Raw genomic sequence first — 12,331 nt, 5'->3', positions numbered from 1 at the left:
TCCTGGCCTCCCTCCCTGCCCAGTGACTTGCCGACACATACCTCACTGTCACCACTGTCCCATGACATCCACAACAGCTATTTCATGGCACTTTCAGAGCTATTGACAGTACTGACTTTCTATATGTTTGCCAACTTATGAAAATGTCCACAACATATTAAGAGGATAAATCGGTTATACAACAACGTATATACAGTAATCGGGTCATATACAGTGTGTGTGTCTGTGTGTGTGTGTGCTTTTGCATAAACAACAAATTAGAAACAAACGAAATAAAGTTTCCAGTCCTCCTCTCTAGGAGGTGGTTCTAAAAGTGATTTTCATTTACTTCCTTAAGTTTCTTTTGAACTGTACAGATTTCCTACAGTAAACCTTTATGGTTTTTATAATCAGAAAAAAAAAATGTTATTTTAAAAAAGTTTATCAGTGGTTTCCAGAACAAAACCCCAAACAACTCACTCATGTCCTATTCCTTCTTTGTGGTTTTGTCAGTGCATAAATGGTACTGATACGTGGGTTTGTGAAATTCATTTTTTGCTGATCTATTGACTATTTAATGAGATGTTTTCCCAATGTAATTACCTATATATCTAGAGGCAAGGGAGGGAATTTGGGGCCCCCAGGGCAGGCAAGAGGGAAAATAGCTCTGGGCACTGGGTCTTGTGCTCCACTGTGAAGTAATCAGTCACCCAGAGCCTGAATCTCAGAGCTGGGCACCAAGTCCTGAGTGATCTGTAATTAGCTCTGTGAAACCAGAAACATTCACATCGTGGTCAGCAGGGACCCCAGGCATCTCCAGATATCCCCAGCTAAGGATCTCTGCTCCTTCTTGGGCGACCCTGTCCTCAAGGCCTCTTCAAACAAAGCCCCACCCATTCCACTGCAGTAAAAGGCTCTGAGCCAGAAACCCAAACCCCAGTTCTTATTCAGAGTCTTTTTCTCCTTTCAATCCTGGAAAGTCATAAAAGCTGTCTGATTCATGTTTACAATCTTCAAGTGGGAATAAAAACAGTTGGGTTCTGTCTCCCTCTTGAGTTTATTATTAGGATAAAATTAAATAATGCATGTGAGAGCACCTTGAAAAACATAGCATGCCATATCAATGTGAAGCACACCTAATTTTATTATTAAATTTTATCATTATTTTGGCCTGCCACTTTTGTGTCTTGATGAATGTCCATCCCCAAGGCATGGGATTTTAACCTAGAGATTGCTGGACCATTCAACGGGTTCCTTATACATCAGTCTTGTTCTCCTCTTTCTCCTGCCCTCCCCTGCCCAGCTCCCTGTCCCTTCTCTTTCTTGCCATGGCCAAGTCACTGGTCCTTTTTAATAACAATATTTGCAGGTGAGTCCCAGGCACATCGGGGAGCAGAGGAGGAGGCATTCTCCCAGCGGTGGCCCTCCTGACCTGGTTGAAGCAGGTTCCCCATCTCGGTGGTAAGGCATCTTTCTAGTTCTGACTTTGGCAAAAAGCATCCTTGCCTCTTTCCCTCCAGGAGCGTGGCTGTGAACAAGGCGAGGCTGAAGAGGCTGGGAATCACCCACATCCTGAATGCTGCTCACGGCACTGGCGTCTACACTGGGCCTGAGTTCTACACTGGCCTGGAGATCCAGTACCTGGGTGTGGAGGTCGATGACTTCCCGGAGGTGGACATCTCCCAGCATTTCCGGAAGGCAGCGGAGTTCCTGGATGAAGCCCTGCTGACTTACAGAGGTGAGGGGGAGTCTGCGGGCCCCAAGCTGCTGAAACTCCACAGGGGGAGCGGCCATGTAAGGAATGGTATGAAAACCTCCAGATCATCTGCTGTCTGGGGGTTATCTGTCTTAAGACAGTTTTTTTCTCATTCTAGCATGAGGGCAAAGGAAAGGACCATCATTCATCCCATAAGCAATCATTGAGGGCCCAGCACGTGCCCAGTGCTGTTCTGGGTGCTGCGCTGACAAATACGAAGTTCCTGGTCTTTAACACTTACGCTGTAGTGAAGGAAGGAAAAATCAGAAAGAAAAAGAAAAATGTCAGGTACTGATCAGTGTGAGGCAGAAATGATACCTGGGATGATGTGTTGGAGTGTCTGGCTAGCTCCTTTGAGAGGGTGGTTGAGAAGGGGACATTTAAGCTGAGTGACAAGAAAGAACTAGTCAGGGAAAAATAGGAAGGAGAGCATTCCTGGCCAAGCAACGTGTTAGTGCAGAGATTTCTAAGTGGAACAGGCTTGCTGTCTTCAGGAATCACCAGGCGGGTGTGGGTGAGCCTGGTGGGTGCAGGCTACAGCGGCAGGGCCCGTGGTGCAGGAAGTTGAGGGCCAAGGTAAGGGAGCTGAAAGGCACCTGGATCTGATCTGCATCATGGAAAACTCACTCCCTGGGCTTTGGAGACAGATCGGGTGGGGAAGTGAGAGTGGGGGTGAGGAGACTGACACGGAGGCTATCTCTGTTGTTGAAGTGGGACGATGGGAGATTGTCTAGAGAGCTGATGCGACGTCTCAGTGAGGATTTTGACCAGGAGAGGCTGGAGCTCATGCAGTGGGAGCGAGTGGGAGTTTAGGAGCTGGTGTCCAAAAACCTAGGCTTGAGTTCGGGATTTGTTAGCCTCTCTCTGCACCACGGGACCTCGGGCTATTTCCTTTATCCTGGGGAACCTTGCTTTCCTTACCTATAGGACCAAGATAAAGAGACCTACTTCTCTGAAAATTGCTGTGAGGATTGAAATTGTAAAAATGCATATAAGAGCTTACTTAGTGCAGAACCAGGCAAGTAATAAATGTGTCAACAGTTACAGCCATTACTATAAGGAATATTGTTAATGATTCCTGGGAAGGCCATTTCCTGTCATCACCAATGGCCAGGCCAGGAAGGGTAACTTTAATGGAAAATGATATGGATGTACATATATATATATGGGGGTGGTGGTGGTGGTGGTGAGCAGAGACAGAGAGAGACAGTGAAATACAGAGAGCAGAGAGGGGAAATATATATAGAGAGAGACATTTTATTAAAATATAATTTATAAATTAAGAAATGCTATGCGTATCTATTATATATATATAATATGTGAACATATATATATATGGCGTCTATAGTTATATAAAATGGTTTTCTCCCCTTTTCAATGCTTTAAAAAAAAACAAACCCTAATTTGAAGAATGTATTTCTTCTCTCCAGTGTGGACTTGGGTGTGTCTGCCAAATTGCTGTGGGAGGGGGATGTCTTCAGCTGCTTTGCCCAGGCCTGGCGGTGAGGGGCCTGGGCCAGCTTCCCAGCGGAGCCCGGCGGGGACAGCTGGGGAAACGTGCACAGGAGGGGAGGGAAGCATAGACGCGGCCAGAGGCCGGCGAGGCTCGAGCAGCATCCCCAGTCGGTGAGGCTGCTCGCAGAGCCGAAAGGCATCCCCAGAAGCGGGGGAAGCTGCTGGGAGGGTGGCGGGGAGGCGGCGGGCTGGGCGTCCAGGAGCTGCGCGGCTGGAGCAGGGAAGTGTCCTTTTGCGGAGAGAGGAAGGCGACAGGGCGCCCGAGTCAGGCTGGGTACCCTCGCCTGGGTAACCCCCACCCCCAGGCCCGCCAGAGGCAGTGCAACAGGGCCTGCCGGCAAGTCCAGCGGCTTGGCCCCCGGCCCAGACCGCGGCTAGGACTGGCTGGTCCCCATCTTTTGCCCCGGCCCGTGCGTCCTGGTGTGTCCTGCAGACCATCTCCTCTGTCCTTGCCATCAACCGCCTTCAGCCTCACCCTCCCTGGTCTCCGCATCCCTGCAAGGCAGGGAAGGGAGCATATCCGTATTGTTGTGGTTGCCTTTGTGGGTAGTATTCCTACTCCACTGAAGACAATTGTCACCATCCCTTGAATTGCCCCCTGAGTCTTATTTTCTGTGGTTTTTATCCACTCTAAGATGCTTCCAAGTCAGTTCTTAACAAGGAGGAAGGCTAAAGCTACACCTGGTTCTGGGCATTTTACATAATAATCACAAGACCGCCAGGAGAGAGGCTGATATTTTACAAATTGGGAAATCCCTACTCCTGGAAGGTCAAGTGACTGCCACCATGTAATAATCAAGATTCCCTTGCTTGCCAGTAAGTTAGAAACCATCTCGAACTACTTAACAAGCAGCAACGGCATTAATTACAACCAGACAAGGAGAAATTCAAAGACAGGAAGAAGGGCCAGCATTGTCTGGAGCAAGGACTGGACAACCTCAGGACTCTTGGGTCCATGTTTTCTTTCTCTTTCTCTTTCTACCTCAGAGAGGAGGCCCTCCTCAGGCCTGACAACAGCCACGAACGTCCTGCCTTAGTTGCATTTCCAAATTCCCTGGAGGAAGAGTTTGTTTGGCAAGGTGCTTTGTCTACCCTGAATTCTAGGCACAGTGGCAAGGCGGGTGGCAAGTACTTCTTGTTTTCCAGAGATACAGAGAAGGGGACAGTTCTGAGGAAAAGGAGAAATACGAAGTTGGGAGGACACAGCACAAATGCCTGCCATATAAAGGCATCTTGAGAATGTGAGGAAACTGGAACCCAGTCTTACTCAAGTCCGGGGCTGCCTCCACTAGCTCTCCTCTACAAATCTTGAAGGAGAAAGACTACATCTAGACAGACCAGCCCCCACCCCAAATCAGCTCTGCAGCGAATCAAAATGGTGAACACCAATTAGAAAAGGACCCTCTTCCTCAAGCCATTTTATTGCTGGAAATTTTTTATCATAACCAAACCAATTGACTTTGAGGTGCAAGGCATCCCCTGGAGCTGTGTTGAGCACAAGCTAGCCATCAGTATGGCCTTGTGCCAAGCAGAGAAAACAGGGAATCCTGTCATTGGTCTGGCTGAAGAGGGTAGGAGCCCTGAGTCTGACCACCCCACCCCCCAGCCTCTGCCTTGTCCCTCACGCTGTCCCTGAGGCTCCTTGGAGGAATCCCAAGTGCAAAGGATGCAGCACGGAAAAGCATGGTGCCTCCAACCTGGTCTCCACCAAACTGAGTCTGAGTGTATTTGATGCCCTAATAGGAGGCCGGGCTGCTTGTTCCCTCAGGTGTCCCGAACTCAGCCAGCCTAGTAACCACCTCCGGAGGAAGCCAGTGAGACTTGTACTAACGGTAGTAAATTGTGGCCTGGTCAGCCAGTTACAAGAGGGTCCTTAATGAGGGACAGCTAAGCCCTCAGCTGAAGGTGAGAGGGGATAAGACTCTTTTAGTGGCTTTGATTCTGGTTACTCACCTCCCCGCTACTGGCTGCTGGCCCTTGGCAATAAGGCCTTTCAGCATCATTGGACCTCAGGTCCCCTCAAGTCTTGCCTTGGTCTCTGACTTCTGATGTGACAAAGACATGATCTTAACTGGTGCAAAAATATAATAATAAAAGTCACCTGCATCCCATATTGTAAGATAGGACTCTTCACTGATTTAATAAGTATCCCCGAAGACTGTTGGCAAATAGATTGATGGCAGCCTAGAGGGAGATCTCTAGTGGTCCCAGCGTGCATTTCAAACAGTTACCAGAATGAAGGCATAGAAGGCATGTTTGTCATGTTTATGAAGGATGCAGAGCAGAGGGAGAGGCGAGGGAATAACTGCACTATTAAATGGTAAAGACTTGCAAAAGCTTCCGTAAGGCCATAAGGACAGGCTCTATCTGCCAAAGACATGAATTGGAATTTGTAAAGTCATCCTCACGTTTCAAAAATACAAGCTGGAAGAGACATGACTTAATAGCAGTTTTTTTAGAAAAGCTTTGTAGGTTTCAGCTCATAAAAAGATAATTTGAGTTCGTTGCGTGATACATCCACTCACATTGGAAGCTCAGATGGCATCAGTGAAGGCCCAGTGGCCAGAGCAAGAGTGGTGAGGGGTCCACTTGACTCTGTATGGGTCAGGCCAGGCCTAAAGTAGCTTGCTCCATACTGACACAAACTCCTTAGAAAAAAATGGACAAATTCAAGTTAGACTTGAAGAGAGTGGCTGGTGTAATAATGGAACATGAAAAAAAAAATGTTTGGATAATGATCCAAAGACCCAGAATAGCAAGGAAAAGAAAGAAAGAAAAAAAAACTTTAGCGAAGTATATGACAGTTATCTTCTTACAGATTTTTGTATAAAGGCCCAGTTCATACAGATATATTTATTACTGACCCCAGAATGTCAGAGTAAGAGCACTGGGTACCCGTTACATAAAGTTATCCTTTGCCCCAACACGGGAAAGAATTTTCAAAAAAATTAGATGGATCTAATTATGGGGTGAGAGGGGTTTGTGTGTGTCTGTGTCTGTCTGCCTGTCTGAGATACTGAGCTCTCTGTCACTGGAAGCATCCAAGCATCCAGCAGAGGCTGGATGATGGGTGACCCAGCATCAAGGATGTTGTAAAGGGAATTCTCAAGTTTCCACTGTGGCTTGTGGTACTTTCCAATGCTGAGATTCTATTTCTCTGGGATTCACTCATCTTAGCCTCATTCCTTTTCTATTTTCTTTCCCCTTTCCCCTTATTCTTTGATTTTTCCTCCCTCTGATGCTCAGTTTGGTCAAAGAACATGCACTGCAGAATCTCAAAACTGGGGACAGTGGCTAGTTCCTTTGTTTCCCACCCACTCCCCACTCCCTGCCCACATTCAGAAAATGCAGAAAATGTTTCCACCAGCACGGGGCAGCCTCCCTGCTCTGTCTGACATCTGTAACGTGGGGACAATGATGCTTGTCCCTCAGGGGACTTGAGCATGGATGACTATCAGAGGTCCAAAGGAAACATTAAATCCAGCACATGAAAATAATGCCTTAAAAGAAGAAAATACAAGGAAGCTACTGTAGTTACATCACTACCTCTTGTGTCTTCTTCTCAGGGAAAGTCCTGGTCAGCAGCGAGATGGGCGTCAGCCGCTCAGCCGTTCTGGTGGCCGCCTACCTGATGATCTTCCACAACATGGCCATCCTGGAGGCCCTGATGACTGTGCGCAAGAAGCGGGCCATCTACCCCAACGACGGCTTCCTGAAGCAGCTCCGAGAGCTCAATGAGAAGCTGATGGAGGAGAGAGAAGAGGACTTCGGTCGGGAGGGGGGAGGAGAGGAGGCAGAGGAGGGAGAGGACGCAGGAAGCATGGTCGGGGCCAGAGTGCACGCCCTCACGGTGGAGGAGGAGGACGATGCCACCAGCCACCTGAGTGGCTCCTCCTTGGGGAAGGCCAGCCAGGCCTCCAAGCCCCTCACCCTCATCGATGAAGAGGAGGAGGAGAAGCTATATGAGGCGTGGAAGAAGGGGCAGGGCCTCCCCACAGGCAAGGCCCCCCAGGGCGGAGACGGCAGGTGCTCAGCCTCCTCTGGCCGGGGTGAGGAAGAGCCCGAGGACGAGGATGTGGAGCAAATCATCCGCGAGTGGCAGAGCCGGAACGAGAGGTACCAGGCAGAAGGGCACCGAAGATGGGATCGGGAGGAGGAGGAGGAGGAGGGTGATGACGGCTCCTTCGTGCGGAGAAGACGGAGGCACACCCTGAGTGAGAGCAGCACCTCCGAGAGCGTGAGCAGCCATGACATCCGGGTCCTGAAACAGCAGCTGGAGATGAGCAGCCTGAATCGAGGTGGGAGACGCCGCTCCGACTCGGTATCCACGGAGAGCACCTGGGACATGTGGAACCAGAGGCTGCTGGAGATTGAGAAGGAAGCTTCCCGGAAGTACCACTCCAGGAGCAAGAGGGAGGAGGTGGACACGAGCTCAGAGGTGGGGAGCCGGGTGCGGGAGGATGATGAGGAGAGTGTGTCCTCGGAGGCCAGCTCCTTCTATAACTTCTGCAGTAGGAACAAGGACAAACTCACTGCCCTGGAGAGGTGGAAGATCAAGAGGATCCAATTTGGATTTCACAAGAAAGACAGGGAGGCAGGGGACAGCAGCAGTGAGCAAGGTGCAGAGGAGGCCGAGGGGGAGAAGAGCATCTCTGATGTCAACTTGTCGGCCTACCAGGCCTGGAAGCTGAAACACCAGAAGAAGGTGGGCAGTGAGAACAAGGAGGAGGTGGTAGAGCTCAGCAAGGGAGAGGACTCGGTCTTGGCCAAGAAGAGGCAACGGAGGCTGGAGCTGCTGGAGAGGAGCAGGCAGACACTGGAGGAGAGCCAGTCCATGGGAAGCTGGGAGGCAGATAGCTCGGCTGCCAGTGGGAGCATCCCCCTGTCTGCATTCTGGTCCGCAGCCCCCTCAGTCAGTGCTGATGGGGACACAGCATCAGTGCTCAGCACCCAGAGCCATAGCTCCCACGCATCTCAGGTCCTAAGCAACACAGGGGGATGCTTGGCATCCGCCCCCACCACACCTCTACCTAACCTGCCAGTGGGCCCTGGGGACACCATTTCCATCGCCAGCATCCAGAACTGGATCGCCAGCGTAGTCAGTGAAACTCTTGCCCAGAAGCAAAACGAAATGCTGCTGTTGTCCCACTCCCCGTCAGTTGCAAGTATGAAGGTGGCCCCAGCAGCCAGCTGCCTGGGGGATGACCAAGTCTCCATGCTCAGTGGACACAGCAGCTCCTCTCTGGGTGGCTGCCTACTGCCTCAAAGCCAGGCGAGACCCAGCCCCGACACGCAGTCCGTGCTGTCCTCCCATACCACGCTGAGCTCCAGGGCTGCCGAAGGCACTGGGAGCAGAGTGAGGGGGACCAGCAAGCCTATCTACAGCCTCTTCGCTGACAACGTCAACCTAAAGGAGCTTGGCCGGAAGGAGAAGGAGATGCAGATGGAACTGAGGGAGAAGATGTCCGAGTACAAAATGGAGAAGCTGGCCTCCGACAACAAACGCAGCTCCCTTTTCAAGAAGAAGAAGGTCAAGGAAGATGAGGATGAAGACGTGGCTGATAGGGATGGGGACACTGACAGTGCCATAGGGAGCTTCCGGTATTCTTCCCGCAGTAATTCCCAGAAACCAGATACGGACACCTCGTCCTCGCTGGCTGTCTCTGATAGCTATGGAAGTGGCAGCAGAGCTGGCAAAGAGATGGATAGCAGTATCAACAAGTGGCTCAGTGGCCTCAGGACAGAGGAAAAATCTCCTCAGAGTGATTGGTCCAGAAGCTCCAGGGAGAAGGGCACCAGATCTTCGCTGCTCCGGGAGACGGAGTCTAAATCCTCCAGCTACAAGTTCTCCAAATCCCGGTCAGAGGAGCAGGACACCTCGTCCTACCACGAGGCCAATGGCAACTCCGTAAGAAGCACTTCACGGGTCTCTTCCTCCTCCACCAGGGAGGGCAGAGAGATGCACAAATTCTCCAGGTCCATGTTCAGTGAGACCTCAAGCTCCCGAGAGGGAAGCCCCGAGCCCTACTTTTTCCGCCGGACCCCCGAGCCCTCAGATGAGGAAGAGCCCCCAGAACCACGGCATCCGACTGGGGCCAGACCCAGGGACTGGGAGGATGTGGAAGAGTCATCCAAGTCCGACTTTTCTGAATTTGGAGCCAAGAGGAAATTCACCCAGAGCTTCATGAGGTCTGAAGAGGAGGGAGAGAAAGAGAGGATGGAAAACAGAGAAGAAGGGAGGTTTGCTTCGGGGCGGCGGTCTCAGTATCGGAGAAGCACTGACAGGGAGGAGGAGGAAGAAATGGACGATGAAGCCATCATCGCTGCCTGGAGACGCCGGCAAGAAGAAACCAGGACTAAGCTGCAGAGAAGGAGGGAGGATTAGCTGGGCAAAGTGGATCTGGGAGAGACCGAGAACACAGGGAGCAGCCGCACGTGCTGCTAAGCACAGGGCTCAGGGCACACGTTGCCACAGTGCATCAAGGGACAAGCATGTGGAGAGGATCATACAGAAGGTGAAATGGGAGGTACCAGGTGGAAGGGCACCAGGGGTGGGGCAGGTGAGAGCCGAAGAAGAAGAAGAAGAATCATAATATGAGGACCAACCAACTGACACCATTTCGTCACCCAGTGTCCTCTAAGCTTCGGTGCTTCACTTATGGATTTGATAGAATGTGTCATGCACCAGAGAGCTGAGCTTACAAAGGCACCGTAGTGTGTTGGAGACTCCAGCTCACATCCAGGAAGGCTGTATGAATGCAAGGCATGGTTCTATTTGTAGAGGTTTTCTACAATGAGACCCAGGAAATCTATCCTGTGGCAAGTCTCACCTCTCCCAGCAAGGCTGAGTTCTGGCTGTTTCTTTTTAATGTTTTGCATCTCCATTAAAATTGATATGTTGTCAAATATTTCTTCTTCATTCTTTCAGCTCTTTGGATATTATGGGAAACCCACTTTAAGAGACACAGATGGGCTACCATGAGCCAGCCTCACCTTGTGCCACAAAAGCTGTGTCTCCAGACAATACCACTGTCATCTCATTGTGAAAAATAATAGCCAAGTATTTCGTCTAGGATACAACAGAGTGAGAAAACACTAGGAGGACCCTTGAGAGTAACAGAGGGAACTAAAGAAAGAAAGAACAGGTTTTATTGTGGTGAGAGTGGCAAGCTGTAGGTAGAGGGTCCCTCCGGAATGGCAGAAAAACAAAGCAAACAAAGCATGAGGGAGAGAAGAGTACAAAGAGATGGAGATGTATTTTCACGAAATCTTCTGGCCGTCCTTGCCTTTCATTCCTTGGAGGATCATGGGGCAATGCAGTGGCCAGACCATTTCATCCTTCCCTGCACTCTGGATGGGCTAGGTTGGTGAGATTTCTTTACCTCTTGTTCCCATGGGTTTCTGGCCCTCCAAACACAGTCTGACTTGCTGAAGCAAGAGGCATACCTTGGGTACCTACCACAAACATTGGTGGACTGTTTTCTGCAGTTACGTTCAAGCTGCCGCATCTTGCAAGATTAGAACACAGATGTGTGCCATGCAGGGGTCCAAGATGTCTTGATCAGTCAAAAAATCAAATTCATGAGACACAGTTGGGAGGGAAGAAGATTAAGGAGGACTCCACCAACGGGATGAATAGTAAGTGACCAGTCATGATGTGATCATTTTTACTAAAAACTGAGCGTCAGGGGATGTGGAGATAGTGTACCCTTCCTACGTGGGTTAGTTTAGCATCACACATTTCAGTGAGCACAAAGATAGAAGTACCAAGGCCAAAAGAGCGGACTTGAGCTCAAACCCAGACCTGCACACGAGCTGCTGTCAGAGGAACAGTTAAATTGCTCACCTTCCCTCTAACACTTTGGCCCACAGTTCAGTTGCTGATGGTCCCCATCTCCCTTGCACTGGCTGGGGGAGAATGAGGCCTTAGAAAACACTGCTCAGCCTTTGTTCCATTTGCCCCTTTCCTTCTTCCTTTGGTCATTTTACTTAGTCAGCCATAGTCCCTGGTTTCAATGCTCAACAGGGCATTCTCATCATCCAAGACGGAGCTATTCTCATACACCCACCGCAAGAAGGCTGGTTGTGGCCCATTTTACCTTCTGGACGAGCTCAAGACCTCTTCTCTCATTTCACCCCTGTGGGGAGGTCTCTGATAGAGGCACAGACATTGAATCGGGCATCCATTCTAGAAGATCAATCTTCTGGAGGGAGGAATGAAAATACCCCTAGGACAACAGCTCTCTTTTCCTTTTCCTAATCTTCTTACTTTGAATTATCTTGCAGTATTTGGAAAAAGCCAAGTTCAGGGGCAAATAGACTGAATTAACTGACAGACCGGCTAAGCAGCTGCCCCCAGTGTGCATCCATATGGAGCCAGTTAACTCAGATCTCTACACATGTCTTTTTTTTTTTTCAACCTAACTGAAAAATAAATAAATTGATCTCAATCATATCAAGAAATTAAAAAAAAAATCCTAGTCAGTCCTAATACCCACTGAATGGATATTGAGCAAACATGTAAAGCGTCGGTTTAAAGAGCCGCCCAGTCTTTCTCCAGCCCTCAGTGTGAGCCTGATGGAAACAGACCAAAGAGACCAGGTAGCCTGCTTTTATTGAGCTCCTAGGCTAGAGGAGTAACAAGGGCCCGCATGGCCCATGTATGGACCAGCTCAGAGGAGGAAACCCAAGAGCGGTCAGGGTCAAGACCTAGAGAAAAGCCTTTGCTTGCTACGTCTCCAAGAACAGCTCCTTTAGGATCCTGTCCTCAGATTCTGAACTCTGCTTATTCCTGGGGTCCAGAGTGTATTTTGGTAAACCACACCAATGGAAATTTTATGTGAGTTATAACGAGCTGGAAGGAATAACTGGGATTTGAAGTGTTCGGATCCCAAGTGTGAGACCTAAATGAGACCTAACCTAGGTTGACAGGCTGCACTCCAGCCTTCCAGTCTCTGAATGACGTTAAAATGTAGGGGAAAAAAAAAAAAGGTAGGTAATGTGTCAGTATCGGTCCCAGGACTTGGCACGCCCAAAGTGGTAAGTGACGAGAGCTCGGTGGACAAACTTTACAGAGGCACG

The 12,331-nt window shown here is 49.8% G+C and overlaps 1 protein-coding gene across 1 annotated transcript in view; it reads left to right on the top strand.

Moving 5' to 3' along the window:
- Window positions 1-10,893, top strand: part of DUSP27 (dual specificity phosphatase 27, atypical) — a 28,875-nt gene extending 17,982 nt beyond the window's left edge. The window contains exons 5-6 of the mRNA XM_006193966.3: window positions 1,500-1,717; window positions 6,817-10,893. Coding sequence (XP_006194028.1) covers window positions 1,500-1,717; window positions 6,817-9,635 — 3,037 coding nt within the window. The 3' untranslated portion in view covers window positions 9,636-10,893. The remainder of the gene's footprint in view (window positions 1-1,499; window positions 1,718-6,816) is intronic.
- Window positions 10,894-12,331: the final 1,438 nt, after the last annotated feature.

This window comes from Camelus ferus, chromosome 21 (genome assembly GCF_009834535.1).
Source record: "Camelus ferus isolate YT-003-E chromosome 21, BCGSAC_Cfer_1.0, whole genome shotgun sequence".
NCBI classification, from domain to species: Eukaryota; Metazoa; Chordata; class Mammalia; order Artiodactyla; family Camelidae; genus Camelus; species Camelus ferus.
Note: the sequence above shows the minus strand (reverse complement) of the source record. Positions and strands in the feature narration are given on the sequence as shown.